This window comes from Aedes albopictus, unplaced genomic scaffold (genome assembly GCF_035046485.1).
Source record: "Aedes albopictus strain Foshan unplaced genomic scaffold, AalbF5 HiC_scaffold_429, whole genome shotgun sequence".
Lineage (NCBI taxonomy): Eukaryota > Metazoa > Arthropoda > Insecta > Diptera > Culicidae > Aedes > Aedes albopictus.
The window spans coordinates 3,224-25,000 of NW_026917231.1; the positions used below are offsets into that span (position 1 = coordinate 3,224).

A 21,777-nucleotide genomic window follows, 5' to 3' on the forward strand; every position below is an offset into this window, starting at 1 on the left:
TTACGCAGGCAGATAAGGGGCCGTTCAAAAACCACGTAGACTTTTTGATGGGAGGGGGGGGGGTCTGGTCAAAGTCTACGCTCCATACAAATTTCATTTTTTTTTGTATGGACAAAAGTCTACGGGGGGGGAGGGGGGTTCTGAGATGACCAAATTTTGGTCTACGTGGTTTATGAACAGCCCCTAAGTGTTAACGTCCGAAGAGTACGAACAGAGCAACGCGAGGCAGAAAGTACGACTAAGAAAACTTTAAAACACATTGCAGATTTTCAAAAGGAGTGTTTCCTCCAAACCCGTGTAAAATCATACGATTGGACCGTTCGGATAGTTTTTCATATCAAGGTAACAACAAAGTTTACGATTCAATAGAATAATTCAGTTTATTTTCGCTTTTACTTACAATCGAGACTGCTAATGGTCACTCGCGTCATTTTATTTTCATTTTTTCCGGTTTAGTCCTATGTCACAAAAGAAACTTGTTTCCATCGAACCAGCTTTTGTTGCATTCCTCTCGAGTTTTTCTTCCTCCTTATAAATGTGGATGATTTTTTTCTTAATGTTTTGTTATTCATATGCTTACCATTTATTTTAGAAGATCATATAATGACTGTATCAAACTACACTGAGGCGTGTGTGAAGACAGAAAACAAGGACCTACTAAAGCGGGGTTGATTTTGGTGAGTTTGTTTTTGCATTTTTTCGTGTCGTCACAATTTTTATTGCGGTTTTAGTTTTCGATTATATATAGCGTAGATACAGCAATTTTAGAAGATTGCTTTAACATGGTTTTATGGTTTTGATGAAACAGTACCATTCTCTAATTATTGTTTGTATATATTTCCATTCTCATTCAAGTCCTCCAACCTTTTTACATAGTAAAAGTGTTTCGGGTGAATATTGCCTATCAGTTTTGATGTTCGCTACCTTTCGCTCAATGTGTACCACTGATTATATAATGTTTTGTTTTTATTTTTTAAGCTATATATGTTTTAAGTCAACTTGATGAAAATGTAACAGAATTTCAAATTCTTTCCCTTTTGCCTACTAATGATTAGAAAAACGCATTTGAGAAAACGGAAAACAGATCAACAGAAACCACAAACTTCGGCTATTTGTATGCTACGAATGGTGAACAACGACACATTTTACGGTTTAATTATTCATACTAGGGGAAGGTCTTCACAGAATGCTATGCAGTAGTGTTCTCGTGAACAATAGATTGGTACAGAGCAAGTAGCAATTTTTGGCGAACGTAAATAAAGTCGAAATAAGGAACGAAATTTCGTGGTTCGTGGATAACTCAAACAAGAGAAACAACTGTGGAGCCATGAACAGTTCATGGGAAATTTGGAAGCTGCTAAACACCAAACAAAACAAAAGCTCTCCTTTCGATGCTCTAACAAACAAAACTTAGAGATGAAAAATCACGGATGTATTTTTTTTCTGTGTATGATCGAAGCAGGCTGCATCCGAGTGCTCGCCTGCTCGAATCTAACTCTAAACCAACTATTTTTAAAATAGTGTATTAAATGCATTGTTCTGTATGTGGTTGCTTGTTTACTTCGAATGTACAAACTACACAATATCTTAAAGCATATTCTAAGGGTGGCGTACGAGACGAAATTAACCATAAATGGAGTGGTTGCTGCTGAGTGTGCATGTGCCGAAAGACACACGCATCTCTCGCCGCGATTACCGATAGATTTAGAAGAGATCAGAACCAAACACTTGTTCTTCCGTTGAATGAAAGCGTCAGATTGCTCATCACTGGGGATGCGCTTCTTATGTACAGTGTTCCCAGAGATATTCGGCAAACATTCAGTTATTTTTTCGCAGTTGAGGTATGTTCTTCCGCTTGTTGTTGCAGAGTTTGTGTGTGTGTCAGTTTCCGCACTGCCCGGCGGGTGGTTTTCTTTTTCCGTGTAAAGGTTGCATCGCTATCAAAAAAAAATTGGCTGCGTGGCTGTACAGTGCTGCCAGTTCCCTGATTGTTTTCAGTTTTTTGCATCTATTGCTGTTTTGAGTGTAGTTCTTGTTGCAGTTTTCGTTTTTTCTTCTGTTGTAGTTGGCAGTGTTTGTAGTGGTGTGTACTCAATTGTAATCAATTGTAACTATCCAATTATTTGCTAATATGTTGCTGTGTTGCTGATTATTTTCCTATGTTCAATAGCATTTAGGATTGTAGATTTTTCTTTAAATCAGGAAAAAGACACTTACGTACTAATGATTTTTCGAACTCGAAAAAGTGTTTGTTTGGTTTCCTATCGCTAAACATTACTTTTGGGGAATTCCAGTCTATCTTTTCCGCTCTTCTTACCTTCTTTGCTTGCTTTAATGATGTTTCGTTTCTTGCTACAGTAAAAAGCTAGTCTTTTCAAATGGCCTTCAAATTTCGATTATTCTCAGTTGCCGTTGGTTTACTTTCGGCGCTAGATTGATACCTCTATCCAGAAAATGTGATTTGTCAGTAAAATATATTGCCCTATTCCGGTTTTGATCCAACTTTATTTAGATTCTGCCTTGTCATTACCTAATCACCTTAAAATATTTCTTGGTTACTAGAATTTTTTGACAATTCAACAGTCTTAATATTTTCCTTTTTCCAAAACACCCTCTGCCTTAGTTCGCTCACATTTTATTCGGATAAGACGCCGCCTGCAGTGTTGCCAAACTTTCTCCGCAACTTCACTGTCAACCTTCGCTCAGCTGTCAACAATCCACATTCCAGAAGAAGCGATAAACTTATCAAATGTAATGACTGATTAACCTGAGACAGTCTTCTTGAATTTAGTGTGTATGTATGTATGTGTGTATGTGTTTGTATGTATGATTTGCCTTAAATCTGACTCGCTACATTCTACGCTTGTAGATAAATATTACCTTCTAAAAACGTTACCATTAATTTAGCTATCCACTAATAAGTCTGCTTTCCTCTATCAACTAAGCCGCTGGCTAACCTTGTAACTATACGCGTTGCTCACTCTACATCGAATATGGCCGCCCTGAAGAAAAGTATCACCCTGATGTCACCACTTTACGACGCCTTGGCGTACTGGATGACGGAACTCATCCGCATGGCCGGTGGCGACGGGGGCGTTGAGCTGCTCGGCACCGCCAAGTGGTCCGCCGAATGCTGGTGGTGATGGTGATGGGCCAAGTGATTCAGGTGCAGATCTTGCGGCGTTTCGTTCTTGAAGTAGAGCTTCCGCTTCCTCGGCGGCAGGGTGTTGTTGTCCCGGTCGGCCATTAATACTGAATCGGACTCGGGCGACGAGGACCGTTCGGGCGATTCCGGCGAGGAACGGGGCGGCGTGAGGAGATTTTCCGTGCCGGCGATGGCCGCCTCCACCTGTCGGACGAGATCGCTGGATGACCTGGAAGGGGTGGGAAGGAGAATGCGGAAGAGAGGTTATGTTAGTTCGTTACGTTTAGCCATATGCTGTACATATTTTGAGTACAAGCTTTCAAAGTTTCATTATTTTCAATTAAGAGTACATCACAGTAATCGCAGAACAATAAGGTACAGACGTCACTAATTGAGTTGCATTTAGTCAGCGGTAGAACAAAAGAGACAACTAGTGGTTCGCAATGTTTATCTGCGCCACCTGTATCTGTACCTCATTGATCGCAGAAGGCATTGACTCATTTGTTTATAACACAGCTTCATCGAAGCAAGCGCGTTTCAGTTTAAACTTACACGCTTAAAACGAGATGCCAAGTCTTGCTGCTTTCAAGAAATTCTTCACTACACCAACGAACCTAACCTGAAAATGATTGACAACTCTCAGATCATTTTGACAGATATTACATGAGCATGAAAAGGACGGCAACAAGACCGATAAAGTAGAATATATGATCTGTCTTTTTCGTGCATGTATGTGGTCTGTCAAAATGACTTGAGAAGTCTTAAACGTTTTCATGGCCTGCTTTGTTGGTGTAATTGCAATAGTTTAGAATTTTTCAGTATTGAATGTGTCTGAGAGTTCTGAATGAGTTGGGGCAGGTTGATATTTACTTAGGCACACGGAAGCACCAGTATCTACAGTCATCGAAGTTTTATCAGGGACACTTACCTGAATTCGGAAACCTGCGAAGCCGGAGCAAAGTAGCCGTGATGTTTCATGATTGACAACGGTTTGTATAGGAAGGCGTCTGCTTGGACCGGTGACTCTTCTCGCTTGAAGCGCTGTTGCGCCGGCATATGTTGGATCATCAGGTCTATAGATGTCGGTAGTTGCTGCGAGGACGGCGGTGTCAACCGGTCTACCACATTCGAGCTCATCAATTGTTGTTGATGATGCTGTTGTTGTTGCTGCTGCTGTGGGTGCTGTTGCTGCGAGAACACTACCAACGGCGGCGGTGATGGTGTCCTATTGCTTTGGATGTTTTCATGTTGTTCGGCTGTCGAAGCAGTGGCGGCTGCCGCGATTGATGCCGCTGCCAGAAGGGCGGGGTTCACTCCGGATTGGACTCCATAGCTTCGGAGCACCGACTGCTCGAACTGCGAATAATAATGAATGTTGTTTTCGTTTGTTCTGCTGCCGCTACTGCTTCCTTGGCTTCTACTACTGCTGCTGCCGCTGCTCTGCTGGTCATGGAACTCTACCTTCGGCGTGTGGAGATCTTCTTCGAGTTCCATGGCGTCTTCCATCGTGGACAAGCTGTCCGCCGCGGCTAGACTACTCGCGCTAGACGAATACTCCACCAAACTGCTCCGACTACTGGAGCTACCCGATGGCACCGCCACCAGGGGCTTGGTTTCAGTCTCTTCCTCATCCGGGATTTCGTTGGCATGGCCCTTGATGTGGGCTTCCATCTCCTTCTTGCTCTTGAACGTCTCGTCACAAATGGTGCATTTGTAGCACTTCGAACCGTAGTGCTGCACCCTGTGCAACTTCAGCACGTGGTTGTACCCGAAATCCCGGAAGCAAATATCACAATGGTACGGTTTCTCACCGGTGTGAGTGCGCGAGTGCACCTTCAACTGTTTCGAGCACGTGAAACCCTTGCCGCAGCCTTCAACCGGACATTTGTACGGTTTCTCACCTGTTGGAAGATAAAACAGAATTTAAAAATGGCGTCCTTCTCCCTAAAATCCCCGCCATCAAACTTACCGGTATGGGTCCGCATGTGGATGACTAGTTGGCCGGACTGGATGAACGTCTTTCCGCACACGTTGCACTTGTGCGGCCGTTCGCCCGTGTGGATCCGCATGTGCCGGTGCAGCTTGCCGCTGTGCTCGAACGCTCGCTCGCAGATGTCGCACTTGTAGGGCCGTTCCTTGGTGTGGATCCGCCGGTGGACCTGCAGGTTCTCCTTAACACTAAACATCTTATGGCAAAATTCGCACTCGAACGGGCGCTCGCCGGTGTGCGTCCGGTAGTGCCGCACCAGCCGGGCCGGCACGGCAAACGTCTTCTTGCACACATCGCACTGGTACGGATCGGCCGGAGTGGTCGGCCCGTTAAGCAGCCCCTTGGCACTGATGCCACCGCCTTTGCTCTCCGCTGCCATCTGCTGCTGCTGTTGTTGCTGCTTGGCGTGAGATTTCATGTGACTGGTGTGGGCACTTTTGCTACCGAAGTTCATGTTGCACTGTTCGCAGCGGAACTTGGCAGCACTGGCAGGCGGAGGGCTGGTCTGCGGTATGGTAGTTGGCACGAGTCCTCCGTTGCTCTGCTGGTGGAAGTTCGTGTAGGGAACGCTGGTGTGCTGCTGGTTCAACTGAGCGTTGCTTTGGACGTTGCTCAGATTGACGACCTGTTGCTGCTGGAACCTATGCTGTTGTTGCTGCTGCTGCTGTTGTTGATGGAGAAGTGACTGATCTATTGGCAACTGCTGCTGTTGCTGCTGGGATTGCGACTGGGAATGATCATTCTGCGCGTTGAAGCATAGCTGGGTGATTGTGTTGTTCTCTGCTTGTTGCATCAGCAACGGTAATCCCGTGTAGTACACCATTTTGCGTATTTCTGTAAGAGAAGGAGAAATCGAAAAGCACTTGATTAGTAGTTGTTGGATTTTGTCTAGTGCAATCATTTTAATTCTACGAATTATCGAATTTGCGAATCGAACTCAATCTACCAATCACACACGTCAGAAGTAACCCCAACCCCGAAGTACACAACGCCCCAATCAGGGGAAAGTTCACCCATGGGCAGATGACTGATGTGCCTGCCCATTTCTAAATCAAGAAGACACCAACCAAATTTCCAAAAAGTGCCCCAAAACTACGTCAAACTTACATCCCCTGCCTGCACATGCCCATAATTGGTCAATTATCACAACTAGCCCGGCGCATCTGGGATGAACGCGGAAACCACGTGCCCCTCATTGCGCCTCATCCTGTAATCTCTGTCCGAAACCGTTTTCCATTTTTCCCTTAACCATGCAGCCAGCCACCGAGCGAGCCAGCCAATCTCCAGACAACAGGTGCGCTCGCGCGATTCGATGACGCATTTTACTGCAGTCAGTCAGCCAATGTGTGGCTCTCTTCTTATGATTAGGCTGCCCCTACCTACACTTATCATTATCCGATTAGAATATCCGCGAGATGGAATTCGCTTGCTGCCCCCTCTCGTTTGCAAACAGATGTTCCTTACCCCAGGCTCTGCTGGCTGGGAGGAACGAGCCGTTACAGTTAGGGGCAAATCGTTGCAAAAAAGCATCTTGTTTGGAGAAAAACAAACCAATTTCGGGAGTATTTAGCATGTTTGTGGCGCAATTTCCTATCGGTCGTGTACCGCACACGCGAACTGCTGCTGCTGCTGTGATGAAAGAGATGAAGGCAGAGGGAAAGTCTAAGAAGAAGGTTTCCCAAGACGTTGGATTGTTGCTTCCGCCGGGCCCGGCTCTGTTTCGTTCTGCTCTGGTGCAAATCAAATTCGCGTTGAGGGTGCTCATTCAGGTGGATCGTTAGGTTGTTGTGAGCGGTGTGTCGTCAAGTGATATTGGGATTAAAATCGATCGGGTTAATCTGACTGACCGCACCGCAGCCAACGGCGATGCGTTTCATTGGCTGCACAATGGTTGTTTGGCATTGTGGTAGTTGAATTAATTGAGTATTTCCAAAAACTAGCTGATTTCGCGAAGAAGTAGTACCCACATTCTATTAAAACGACTTTCAAATTTCAAATCCTCTCGCTTTGATTGTTTCCGAGACTTTGAAACATCGATCTACAGATCCACTACCTATCTGTATTAACGAGATTTGTAGCTGTAAAGTAACTCAAGTTGGAACAAACTTATAAAGCTAGATTGATTATCTGATTGGTACCGATTCTGATTCGTATGCAGGAGATCCTGGATTCGATCCCTGAGTCGTTTCACCCTACTTTGTACATTTTCATGTTATTTCGCTCGCTGCTCTACAAACACAGCTGAAGTATTGGTATTGATATGATCACTGACATTGTAAGAACCAGAAACGATAACCACAATACCGTTCCCATCCTTTCAACTCCACAGTACAGTTGACCATCAACACACAAACTATCCCTTACGCCTGGCATTCGCGACCCAGAGTAAAACTCTACCCCACAGCCGTTTCCTAAACACTTGAAGATATCAGCACGAAGTTGCGCAGACCGTGTGCAAGCATTTACAATCATCACTTCCCCGTCCCCACATTGACCTGTAATCTGACGTAGCAGACGTCATTAACGCTTAACTAAGAAGATCACACACTGAAGATGGTAAGTCCCAAGCAGTTATCACATTGCTTACTTGTTATGAGTATCGCTAATCTGGCGATACTAAAGTAGCAACTACAACTGGTCAAGCTCAGGCTCAAACACATTTGGAGATTAACGTCTCTGCTTGCCTTCAAAGGAAGAAAACAAACATTACGTGCTAGAAATTACGACCTATGGAGAACTTGGATTATATCCATGAGCATTCATATAGAACAGAAAACTCTATTTTACTCAATTCTATTCGAGAACTCTGTGGACCATATGCTTCGAGATCAACAGGTGTAATCAATCACTCGATATTCTATGAAATCGATAAACGAGTACTAGAATAACTTTGGTAATCGTTAGGTTTTGCAGTGCACAGAAGCGAAAAATGGCGTTTGGGAATCGTGGATGAATCCTGACAAATTGTTAAAATAGAAACTTCAGATAACATGGTTCTATGAATCCATAAAGGTAGGGTCTTGAACCATTTGGGCAGGCACAAACTACAAACTGGTCACCCTACATCGCCCAGTTCATTGAAATTTGACAACTCTATAATGCGAATGAAAAGCTCGTTCTTCTAACAGGGTGTCTACTCATGAGACAAAATAAAATTCCTTGAGTTTTCCAGGTTTCTCCAGGGAGATAATTTTGAAAGTTTTATAATGAGTCAATTTTTCATAAATTTCTCAATTTTTCTAAAACTGAACAGAAATGTCCTCAATCTTGTGTAAAAAAAAAAGCTAGAGATTCTACAAAATTCGTTGAATTCTTCTAAGAAATTGTTCAACTCTTTCGAATATAACACAAACATTGGTTACAAAATTTACTTTTCCCACAGTTCTTTTGCGTTAACTGCAAGTAATTGCTTTGACATTTACACCTACATGCCATCCAAACATTCTAAAAAAAAATCAGGAAAAAGACATGCAATTAACTCAGTAATTCCACAGACCATATATGTCCATTGTATTTTGAAACTGATCTTAGAAATCTGTTCTCTGTGCTAGTAATGTAGTCGTGTTAGAATTCAGCCCACAATTTTTCCTTGAAGTCCTTCCATTGGATTTCTACCTTAATTCCTCCTTTAAATTGTTTCCCAGTTACTAGCAGAAGTCTTCCCGCGACATCGTACTTGAATTTATCGAAGGTTTATTTGTGGTTTACTCCAGTTTTTTTTTCAAGTACAACCCGAAGTTTTTACGTATTTTCTTCCATTAACAGTTCTTTCCGAGACTTTCTCGGTATTCTGTCGGGATTTCTAATACCTATTCCTGGGGTTTCTACAACAGTTCGTCCCAAAATTTCAACAGGATTTTTTCACGGGGGTTCTGCAAGAGTATTACCCCCCGGATTTTTCTCCATAGTTTCTCGTTGGATTCTTCCCGGAGATACAGCGACATTTTTTTTTTTCAAAGTTCTTCCAGGAATTTCTCTTAGTGGTATCGGGATTCCCAAAATTTCACCGATGTTCCTTCAGGATATTTCTCGGGAATTTGTTACAAGAAATCTCGTAATTTCTGGTAAGGATTCCGTGAAGAGCTCTGGCAATAATTCCGAGAAAATCAGAAAAAAAGTATCAGGTGGATCACTGCGAGAAATCCGGTGAACAACTACGGGGAAAAGTCTTGAAAAAGCTCTGATTGAAATCACGGGAAGACCTCTATGATAAATACCAGCAATGGCTCCTGCAAAGATCCCACAAGGCACTCTTAAAAAAAAATCCTCGGAGAAAGTCCCGGGAGAAGCTCCAAGACAAACCTCGGATGAAACTTCAGAAGAAATCCCACAAGATTGTTTGGGAAATCTCCCCTCTTCTGTAGAAATCCAAGGAGGAACTCTAGAAGAAAGCTCTCGGAAATTTCATGAAGAAATTACAGGAGAAACTTTTGAAGGTGACTCGGAAGGATTCCTGCTGAAAATTGGTGAAAATATCTTAAACCATGGAGGAGTTTTAATAAAAATCTTCTGTATCAACGCCGGGAGAAATCCCAGGAAGATTTCCTGGAGAAGTCCCTAAAGGAACACTGGAAAGAATCGCAGCTTCAAGCGAAATCCCCAGAGAAACTCTAACAGAAATTTCGCGACAACATCTGCGATTTATCCTGAAAGAAACTCTTTTCTTTTATCTGTATTAACGAGATTTTTAGCCCTAGGCTAGTTCATCTCGGGACCCACACTTTACTTCCCTTCCGAAGGAAGAACTCACATTTTGCGAGTTTGTCGGGCGTGGGATTCGATCCCAGGTCCTCGGCGTAATAGCCAAATGTTCTAACCATCACACCAGGTCCGCTTCACTAAAAGAAACTCTTGTGGAGATCTCGGATTTGTCCTGAAAAAAAAACCGTAAACTGGGAGCAATACCGGAAAAACCTCTGGAAGAAATTCTCTAAGAATTCCCGGAGAAATCAATTAGAATTCAAGAATCCTGGAAAACTTCAAGAAAAACTTCCGAAAACAAATATGCGAATCTTGGAAAAATGCTGGTGGGCATTCGGAAGAATCCTCGGGAGAAGTTCAAAAATAAATACCAAGATAAATGTAGTGAAAAAATACGGAAATCCTGGGAGGTATTTCAATAGATATTTCCATGAAATTCCTGAAGAAAAACCTGGTGGAACTTCTGAAAAAAAAATCTTGTATGTAGTCGATTTTCTAGATGGATACACTAATACTACAAAATGGAGTACTCTACTTCTGAGTAGATCTACACATAGTAAAGTGAGCTACTTTTTTATTCATACGACCCAATGTGTATTAAATTACCCTAAGTATTCACAGTATTCCCTGAGTAATTCCCTGGGGATTTCCGGGTTTCCCAGATAGTAGACATCCTGTCTAACGATGCCTGCTTTCTGTGATTCTTTCCGGTTGATAGCCAGATGGTTTGGGTGTCGATTAGCACTCAGAACTTCCGGACGGCTGCAAAAAGAGCTACTGCGGGTGCAAGTTAAAGCACAACATCTGATGGTTTTGAATTTACAGTGGACATGGTTACGGCATTTGAAAACTTTTTAATTCGACTGACGTCGAATAAGCGGAGTAAAACGGTATTCTTCACTGCTATATTTCAAATTCTACGGGGTATTGTACTCTAAGAAACTCTAAAAAGTCTAAGATCATAAGAACCATTATAAAATCATAAAAAAAAACATTTGGTTTTATCACGGGGTTTAAACTGTCTTCAAGACCAAGTGGTCTTCAACGTGTTACTTTGCATTTGATCTATTAGCATTTAAAAACTTCTGAAATAATATCAACTATGCTTAAAGATCTTGAGGCTTTGACCTCAAAGGGATTTTTGGTAGAGTTATGAGAACTTGTGAAGCCCAAAACTAGAAATAACATGACTTGTTCTACAAAAAAAATCGTTAAGGTACATTCTTCGCTTGTATACTTCAGAAAGATGCCCAGATCCTGCAGAACGGCAATTGTTGTGTATGGGTATGTTCTGCACTTACATACTTCAAATTGATGATCAATTACGGGGTAATGAACTCCCAGAGGCCATTGAAATCATCATCAAGCTATAATTAAATAGTTTTGGTTTCATCTCGACTTTTAAATTCTATAGGGCAGTGCATGAAATTATCTCCTTCTCTTTCACTCTTACAGACATTTTGTAAACAACAAGGCCACGAAACGTCAAAATCCCATACAAAATCAAAACAGTGCGGTGCCCTATTCAAGACTAATTGGTCTTCAAAAGTTAACTTGATATTTGATCTATAAGTCAATGTTAAGAAGCTACAGAAAATGGCCAACTATGTTTATAGATCATACTCATTCAGCAGTGAGTATCACAATTTCTGCGTTCGAGCGACGATAGCGTGCGGTGAGCTGTTAGTAACTACGAAAAAGAAGTCTGCAAAAATGTCTTGAATTCTCCTATTTCAAGAGATTTCGATAAATATTCTTTGAGAAATTTTCAGACAGAATAAAAAGTGCAATGATTGGTGATGTTCTTGGGTGCTTTCTATCGGATTGCACCAAGGATTGCACTAATGAAATTCGTAGAGAACAACATTTCACGGTAATAGCAGGTGTTCAGCAGAATTTTTATATTTAAAATCGGACATTCGTTCTGAAATTCCTTGAGATTGAGCTTGATTGATTGCTCGTAGTTGCTGCTCCTGTTGTGCCAGACCAGATGCACTTTCTTGTGAGAAACCAATGAGATCTATGCTAGATGACAATAAGCATCTGCAATGTATATCTGCTAATGAGCTTCTGTATTTTAGGCATGCATGGCGCCTGCCACGTTTCCATGCTAGCAGGGATGAAAGAGGAAGTGATGATGCAATCACTCGTCCACGGCAGACCATGTATATCACTGAGTTTGCACGAGTTCATAGGAATGTCAGATTGTTTGAAGAAGGTATCTAAAGTTCAAAGGTAGGTTAACGGTGACTCCTATAACACAGTACCAGCTAAACGTCATCCGTAATTTCCCAACTGTCTGGCATTGAAGCTCTTAATCTGATAAATTGGCTAAAACCCACATAAAAAAACTAAGATAGGCTACAAGTGGATGACCCGTCTTATAAGAGTTAAAACGCTGTAGTAACGAATGTAGAATGCCAACACAGACGCCTCAATGATTATATTTCTCCCTTTGTTATTCAGTATTGATTCAAAATTACATACTAATTTCTAAGAATTTTCCCCCAGTGCAACTTATATTCTCGTATATTGTTGGTTCAATGCAAATCAACGAACGATTGTTCTGCATTACTTTTATTTACCCTCAGGCTTTTTCACCTTAAACTCCACCAATGGGTACGAACCATGCATTACCCTGCATTAAACAAATTCTAATTGGCGAATCCCAACAATGCTAATGTTTCCATTTGCACATCGCCACAACAACAAATTGTTCATACCCTCCAGTGCGCGGTCATTTCCGGCCCACTTCAGAGAGCACCTTAAAAGATCTTGGTCCGCGCGCGGTCGTCGTTCGGACTTCTCATCCTCACCACAACGCACCGGGTCGGGCATCCGACTGAACCAATTAAACACACGGGTGAGCTTCTTCGCTCGATTGACGTCATTCCCGCATCAGATGATGTTGATGATGATGGGAGATGATGGTGCGGGGGTCAACACCGATCGAACAACAACAACAGGCTGCTGACTGGCAGCAGCTCTTTTGGGAAAATTTGGCCCGCACAATTTGCACACGCCGCCACGCCGCGCCGGACGGATTGACGCACGTGGAGGTGATTTGGCTCTCGTCGTCGTATGCTCCCATCATAGGCCAACGATGATCTAGCCTTCCCAAGGCTCGCAAGAAGGTGTGCGAGAATTTGCCCCCTCACCAGCAGCAGCATCAACACCAAACTGGTTGTTGTTGGATCGCGGGGAAGGTTCCCGCTGTAATGGATCGTTGAAATCACCTGTGTCGCTGCGCCTCGTCGCGCGCCGGGGGAATCGAAGTCACACATGACGAGAGTGCGGGGCCTGGTACCTACCTGGTGATTTATTTGCCTTTCTGGGTTTCAATAATAGATGATGTGCTGCATTCGCACCTGATGTAAGGGAACGTGTGTGTCCGTGTGTACCCATAACCAATCGAGTGCGCTCGGGTCGGGCTATAATTAGTGACATGTGCGGGTCCAGTGGTACGCTGCGCGGTGATAAGATGAATTAAAATTGCTCGCGCGTGTCTGGAACGCGTCTGATAAGGGCCACGAGCGGTTTTTGGGGTATGCACTGTTGTACCTGTTTTTCTTTTTCGGGACTGATTGTACAAAAATAGACCTTTCGCTGGGCTAGGTCGGTCAATCGCAGACAGGTGCACTTGATTCAAGCCCAATTCAGCTCGACAAATGTTTGGAAACGATCAGCAGTGTTATGCCAACATTAATTTGAATATCGAGTAGCGGAATTTTTTGACCAAATTAGAACAATTGAACATTAAACTCATTAAACATGTTTTTTTTTGTCTTTTCCAAACATGATTGAGAACCTGTTGTACTAAACCTTAGAATAGTTAATTACCAAAACACGAAGTAAACCATCTACAAAACGCTGATAAGACCGGTAGTCCTCTATGGAAGCGAAACATGAACTCTACGTGCAGAGGACCAACACGGCCTTTAAGTTTCCATACAGAAAGTGTTGCGTACCATCTACAGCGGAGTGCAGATGGAAGACGGGACTTGGAGAAGGCGAATGAACCACAAGCTGCATCAGCTGCCGATAGAATCAACCATCGTCCACACCGCAAAAATCGGGAGGCTACGGTGGGTGGGTCACGTCATCAGGATGTTGGATAGCAACCCGATTAATATGGTTCTCAAAAGCCATCCGACTCAGGCCATAGTCTGGCCGGTAAGATAAGTAATTTTTCGTGAATTAAGTCTTGTCTTTATCTGTGTCTTTGAAGTTTCGCATTTTTCCTGCCGCACCCTGTGCTCAAAATCCACGAATTTTCACTAGGACCTCTCCATAAACTACGTGACTCTAAAGGAGAGGGAGGGGTGTGACCAAAGTTTACTTTCCATACAAATTTCGAAAATTTTGTATGGACAAAACCTACGAAGGGGAAGGGGGTGATCTGAAATGGCCCAAAATGAATCTACGTAATAAATTACGACAGCGCCCTAGTATTCAATTCAAACAAACGCCATTCTAAGAGCAAAACATCTGGGATTTGTTTAGGAATTCCCTCACGGACACCTTCAAAAATTCATGCAGGCATTTCTTCAGGAATTTCTCCAGAGATTGCTTCAGGAATTCCTCAGAGGGTTCTTCTTTCTGTTTACAAAATTTTCTCCTTCGTGAGTTACTCCATGATTGTCTTTAGGGTTTCCGATAGTAATTGTTTTAGGACTTGTTCCATGAATTGCTTCAGGAATACCTCTTACAATTCCTTTACACAACAAAGAAATTTTTAATATCTAGGGTAGTAATTTCTGCTGATGTATCAATTTTCAGACGTCATCACACTATGACCATGTGCTTCCTGGTTGATGCCGGTGTCAACAATCCCATTTCACTTTTGCGACTCGACTGAATTTTTTGCTACGCAGAAATTATTACAGATACCTCTGCAAGGGTGCATCCAAGAATTCCTCCAGGACTTTTCCTTGAAGAATTTGTTTGGGATTTCACAAAACATTCCTCCGGGAATTTCTCCAGGGATGTCTTAAGAGTTCCCTGTTAACTGTTAAACTGTTAAGTTCGTTCAGAATTCCGCCAGAGATTGCTCCAATAATTTCACCCGGAATTTTTCGAAGTCTTTCTGCTGGATTTTTTTCCAAGAATTCTCGCATAAAATTCTACCAGAGATTATTCAAAAATAAATTCAGGAATTCCTTCAAAATTCCCCACAGAGAATCCTCCGGACTTCATCAAAGGATTCTTTCAATGGTACGTCCAAAAATTACTACAGACATGGATTCCATCAGATCATCCAGGGATTCCTACAGAAATTCTTCGTTTACAAATTATTCTTGGGATTTCCTAAGGTATTACACATGGGATTGTTGCTGGGATTCCTCTTGGGGTAACTTCAGAAATCCATCCAGGTGTTATTCTAGGGATTCCTCCAAAGATAACTCTAGGAATTTTCTTGGGAATTACTTCTGGGGTTCCTTCAAGAATAGCTCCAGGGATTATTTCAAAAACTCTTTCAATGACTCCTCCAGGAACCCTTTTTGGGACTCCTTCAGGAATTCCTCCCGGAATCCTTTCAGGAACTTTTCCAGGAGTTGGTTAAGTTTTTCAACTTGACTATTTTTTTTTTGCTGTGCAGAAATTATTACAGATACAGGGTGCATCGAAGAATTCCTCCAGGACTTTTCCTTGAAGAATTCCACTTGGGATTTCACCAGACATTCCCTCGGGAATTTCTGCAGAGATGTCTTAAGAGTTTCCTGCAGTGTTTGTTTTAGTGCTCCTTCAGAAATTTCTCTAAATTGAACTTCACAAACGAGATTCTTTTATGAATTTCTGCAGGTATTCTTCCAGAGATTCTTTCAAGAACTCCGTTGGAAATCGCTCCAATTATTCCATCCGAAATTTTTCGAAGTATTTCTCCAGGAATTTCTTCCAGGAATCCTTACAGAGTACTCTACCAGGGATTATACAAAAAGAAAATCAGGAATTCATTCAAAATTTCCTGCAGATGGTCGTTTAGGAGTTTATCCAAGGTTTCGTTCAATAGTTCATCCAGAAATTACTGCAGACTCCGATTCTTTCAGATAATTTTGCAGGGATACAGAAATTCTTCCAGGAATTTGTATCATTTCCGGGATTTCCTAAGGAATTCTTCAATGGATTGCTTCCGGGATTCCTCCTAGGGTATCTTCAGAAATGCATCCAGGAATTCCTCCAGGTATTCTCCTAGGAATGCCTCCAGAAATAACTCCAGGCAGTTTCTTGGGAGTTCGTCCAGGGATTCCCTCGGGAATACTTAATTACTTCTGAGGCTCTTTCGAGAACAGCTCCAGGCATTATTATCCAAGATTTCCTCCAGGAACTCTTTTTGGGATTCCTTCAGGAATTCATCCTGGAATTCCTTCATGGTCTTCTCCAGGAGTTGATAAAAGATTCTGTTAGAAATTACCTCTGGGATTGCTTCCAGGATTCCTCATGGGATTTCTTCAGGAACTGCTCCAGGGACTGCTCGAAGAGTGCTTCCAAGAGCTCCTCTTGGGGTTCCTTAAGGTTTTTTTTAGGAATTCCTTCTGTGATTACTTTAGGAACCCGTCCAGGGAATCCCTCCAAAAGTTCCTTCAAGGATTCCTCCAGGGTATTATATTACACTGCTCGACAAAATTTCACAAAATTTGGTGTTATGGGATAAGAAAAAAAATAACAGGGGTTCGGGACCCCAGAAGTGCCATAGTGAAAGCATTTTTGAAAAATATTGGACCGATCCTTCACAGTTCAAGACCGAAGTTTGTATGGAGAACTTGGGGTGTTCAATTGATACGCGCATAAGAACGTATGGTGCATATATTTAGGCGTTTTCGGTATTCAGGTTTGTTTCGTTATTGTCTAACGCCTAAATATATGCACAGCCCGCTCTAACGCGCATATCAATTGAACACCCCAAGTTCTCCATACAAACTTCGGTCTTAAACTGTGAAGGCCCGGTCCAATATTTTTCAAACATTCTTTCAATATGGCACTTCCCACTCTTCTAGGGTCCCAAACCCCTGTACTTTTTTTCTCATAAAAAATAAAATGCGATTTTCTCAGTGTGCTGTTTTGGAACATGGGACAACTATGCTGCACACTGCAGTATTGCTCGTCAAAAAAATGCCCATATATTTTTTGAAAATTTTGGGATCCATACCCTTAAGATATGGACTTCAAATTTGAATATGATTGCTTTTCAGCATTATGGAGAGATCTCTTGAAGAATACCTGAAGAAATCCATAAAGGTATTCCTCAAATAAATTTCTGAAGGAATCCTTAGATGAATCTCAGAAAAATATAAAAGAACATGAAACTTCCTGAAAAAGATCTCAGATTAAATTTCTCTACAGAAAACCCTAGAGAAATTTCTCTAATTAAATTCCAAGAGAAACAATTTCTGGACAAATCCCCGGAGGAATATCTTGCGAAATTCCTGGAAGAATGCCTGAAGGAATTCCCAGATGAATTCCCAAAACAATCTCAGGAATTCCTGAAAAAGTCCTAGGGTGTGCTTGAGGAATCCCCTCATTATTTTCGGAAAAAAATCCCAGAACAGAAATTCCTGCAGGAGTACCAGTAGAATTTCGGGAAGATTCCCATCAGACATTTTAAAGGGAATCCCAAGAGGAATTCATGGAAGAATCTCTAAAAGTAATTCTCTAGAGGAACCCTACGAGAAAGCCCTGCAACAATCCCAACAGAAATTCCTGAGTAATTCCTGGATAAATCATTCAAGAAATACTTGTAGAAACCCCTTTGAAATCTCTAGGAATTCCTAGAGAAAGTTTAGGAAAAACTCCTGGCATTTCTCCTCTCCTGGTGAAATTCCAGGTGAAATTTCTGAAGAAATCCATGGAATGGAGAAAACCAAGTTGAAATTGCTGAAAAAATCCTAGGGGTATATTTGGGGCAACTCCTAGTGTTCCAGCAGAAATTGCCAAAGCAATTCCTGCAACAATTTCTATAAGAATCAAGCAGAAATTTCTGAAAAAAAAAAAACATGAAAAATTCCCGGAAAAATCCCAAAACGTGCCTGGATGAATCCCTGAAGGAATTTCTGCAGGAATCTCCAGAGGAATTCCTGAAGGAAAACAAAAAAGAAATCTTAGAGAAGAAATCCCTAAATGAAATTCTAGATGAATATAAGGTATCTCAGCCAGAACTCCTGCAGATATTCCAAATGGGATTCCTTGAGGAATGCTTGGAGGAATCCCAGCATAAGTTTCTGAAGGGTTTCTAAGTGAGGTTCATTGGGAAATCCCAAAAGGAATTTAAAGAGGAAGTCCTGAATAATTTTCTCAAGAACTTACTGATTGAATTCCTGGTGGAATTCTTGCAAGAATTGCTTGAAGAATCACAGCAGGATTTCCTAGAAGAATATGTTAACGTTGATTAAAACTCACTTTTTTTCTAATTAAAAAAATAGCTGACAAAATCGTCAGCAGCCGTGTGCAGCATAGTTGTCCTTATGTTATATGGGGTGTCCGGTCATTTGGCCGAATGCCGTTTGGCCGAACGCCATTTGGCCGAATGCCATCTGGCCGAATGGTCGTTTGGCCGAATGTCGTTTGGCCGAATTATGTTCAAAAGAATTTAGAGGAAGTTTTTGACATTCCAACTACCAATATGATCATCAGAAATATTTCCTTCTTTAAATCATAGGCTACTATATCTAGTTTTGACATTCAGGGATGAGTTGGCGTTGAACCTGTCAATATTTTATCATAGATTTTTCCTTCTTTGAATCATAGGCTGTTCTTTCGAGTTATACTGATGCGAGGAATAGTGACATGGTCACTTAAGTTCATCATTTATTTTCGGCCAAACGGCATTCGGCTAAATGGCATTCGGCCAAATAACCGTTTCGGCCAAATGGCGTTCGACCAAATGACCCGGAACCGTTCTATGGGAGTCCCTATTAACATGGGACAACTATGCTGCACATGGCAGTATTTATACACTTCATTATCGGTTGATTTAAACATTGATCGTTGGTCAACGGTGCATCAGCGAAGCCCACATCGCTTTTCTTCAAAATTGACGCTTACCAGAGAAAATTGATCATACACTGTCTTGATAACATTAGCTTTCTTTGACTTTATTTTGAATGTTCTAAATATAATGTCTTCTTGTCCGTGTTTGAAAGATAGTTTACTTAAGAAGTAGTTGTATTTTAGACTTATTTTTGCAAGTTCATCCATAATAAGGTCAATTAATCCTAACTGTAATTAATGGTGAACGCGGTAAAATAATAAAAAAATATCATCAAAATGCTCACGAAATCAAGGACTTATTGATTCATGCTCGGATTGCTTAATGGAAGGTGGTAACACAGGTACCGATGAGCTAGCTCTTGATGATTTCATGAGTCATTTCCAAGGATTCGCCAACATTTCCTATAGCGGTATTGTATGACGGAAATAATTGAAGCCCAATGGCAAATTTGAATCTTCTTCTTCTTCTTCTGTATGGCTCTACGTTCCAACTGGAGCTTGGCCTGCCTCTCTCCAACTTAGTGTTCTTTGAGCACTTCTACAGTTTTTAATTGGAGGGCTTTCTTTGCCAACCATTGTATGAATTTGTATATTGTGAGGCAAGCACAATGATACTCTATGCCCAGGGAGTCGAGAAAATTTTTTCGACCGTAACAGGAATCAAACCCGCCGTCTCCGGATTGGCGATCCATAGCCTTAACCACTAGACTAACTGGAGAATTTGAATACAGCGCACATTGGGCAAAATCAAGCCCAAAGGTGGAAAAAATTAATAACTTTCTTAATACAAGACACTATGTGACCATCAATGGCTTATTCGAAAGCAAATTTTCTCAAGAATTGGTTGGTGGATGATTCATGTATGGGCAACTTCTCTGAAGCGAGTTATAGAGCCCGTTTTACCCCAGTTCCCCCATAAATTTGTGAATTTCTCTTATTTTACGGCACTTGTTATGATTTTAATGATTATTTCGCTGGGATACCATCGCCCCACTCCTATTGAGTAACGTTACATACAAAAAGTTATTAAAATGTTGGAATTTTAGGGTGTTGTGGGGTCAATTAGGGAATAGTATATTTTCAAGGTAGAAATTCATTTTTTTATTTTTATTTATGATTTTTTACGTGACAATAACTAAATAAATGATCGAACACACATGGTTTATTCCTAAAGAAACCATTTTTGGCGAGTTTGATCTCAAATTATTGGTTATATTTAAGTTTTCCCGCATACAAATATGAGTAGTTCCCATCCTTATACCACCGATTCCAAACATTTCCAAACGATGAGCCATTGCTTATAAACTCCAAAAACATCCTAAATGTTGTTTGCACATAGCCCCATAGACGGGAGGTGACGGCAGCATATAGTTTTAAAGCTTAGTTTACCCAAACTCCCCTATAAACTTATTTTTTATTGTTTTTAAATTAAAACAACTTTAACTTGAAACTTCTATGCATGATATGAGTTAATATTGATGAAGAGTTAACCAGTAATATCTCTGCATCCTATGAAATTTGGAAATTAAGGGTACAATGGGGTTAAATAAAAAAAAAACATTCAAAAAGCTTGAATGACCATATAAGTTGACAAATAGCTTATTCGGCAGATAATTTCTATACGAATAATTCTTGTACTTACGACATTGCTTCAGCGGGGAGTAAAGCCTGTTTCACCCTAATTTCCCTAAAAGTATCATCAAATTGTTCCATTGCAGTTAATATAATATATCATTCATATTATAACATTCTGATTCCAATGAGTATACATGAAAGATGTTATAAATATGACGTTTGGGGGATAATGGAGCAAAATATGCTGCTGCTTATTTCTCGGAATATTGGTATTGAAGATGAATAAATTTATAATCAGTACGTGAAATAATATTTAAAGTCCATGTCGCACACTTCCATTATTCACCATTCCAAGCATTTCATGATGAAGAGCTGTAGCGTGAATTTGAGAATATCCAAACTGCTGCTTGCCGATAGACTTTATGGGGGTTGTAGTAACACATTGTAGTAAAAAGTCTCAAAAATGCATTCGTTTTATTTTTGTTAACTAAATAGCAACTTAAACATCAAATAGGTATTTATTTTGTTTTGCTATACACTAATAATATGACAGTCTTATTCCACTTAGCTACAAATCCTCTACATAGAGATAAGCGGAAGTTACATATGTCGATTCGGCAACGCTGTTCATTTTGTTTACATCAGCTGCCAACACTTGCTGCAAAGCTCGATGTTCAAACTTTGTGCGTGACTTCGTAGTGGTTCAAGTTGTTTTGTTTACATTTTCTAATTATGGTAGATTTTTTTTTTTTCAAAATTTTGAAAAAAATAGCGGAGCAATCGATGAAATCTGAAATTTATTGCAAAGTGTTAAGCTAAACATATCGGCAGAAATGAAGCAAGAAGCAGCAATGAAAGTTTTTTCGAGAAGTGCATCAACAAAAGTTTCGTCATAAGCTTGAGCTTTTGAAAGCAGAATTAATTAAATTCTATCTTTTTACTAAACTTACATATACCGTCAATTTCTCGATATTAAAAATAAATAATTTTAATTTATTTAGTTCGGATTGCAATACCGTTCAATCGATGCCTTCTTACGAACGATCAGCCTGTTCATTTGGCTCACACTTTGACAGTTCTTTCTGCACGATTGGCTTACAATGGCCGCCTCCGCAGATCTCTATAATGTAGGATTACTACACTTAGCCAAGTACACTACCCGTCATAAGTATATACTCAAAAAATGCATTGCAACAATATTGTATCGCATTTACTCACCTTGATATCTCCAATACTTTACAAAGATGCTGTCTTCATCAATGTTATTCAGAAGCCCAAAAGCAACAACTTTTCTGAAAGCGGCATTTTTGTAGGTGTTCTGGAGATATCGAGGTGAGTTAGGGTGGTTCAATATTATTGCAATACTTTTTGTGAGTCTCTA

General features: G+C 41.0%; 1 protein-coding gene across 1 annotated transcript; it reads right to left on the minus strand.

Moving 5' to 3' along the window:
* Positions 1–354: 354 nt before the first annotated feature.
* Positions 355–6,002, minus strand: LOC109409311 (Krueppel homolog 1). Its single transcript, XM_062843668.1, has 3 exons — positions 5,115–6,002; positions 4,074–5,046; positions 355–3,374 (listed from the first exon to the last, which is right to left on the minus strand). Exons 1-3 carry the CDS (start codon positions 5,956–5,958, stop codon positions 3,035–3,037), a joined length of 2,157 nt encoding a protein of 718 aa, XP_062699652.1. The 5' UTR covers positions 5,959–6,002; the 3' UTR covers positions 355–3,034.
* Between the last annotated feature and the right edge of the window lie 15,775 nt (positions 6,003–21,777).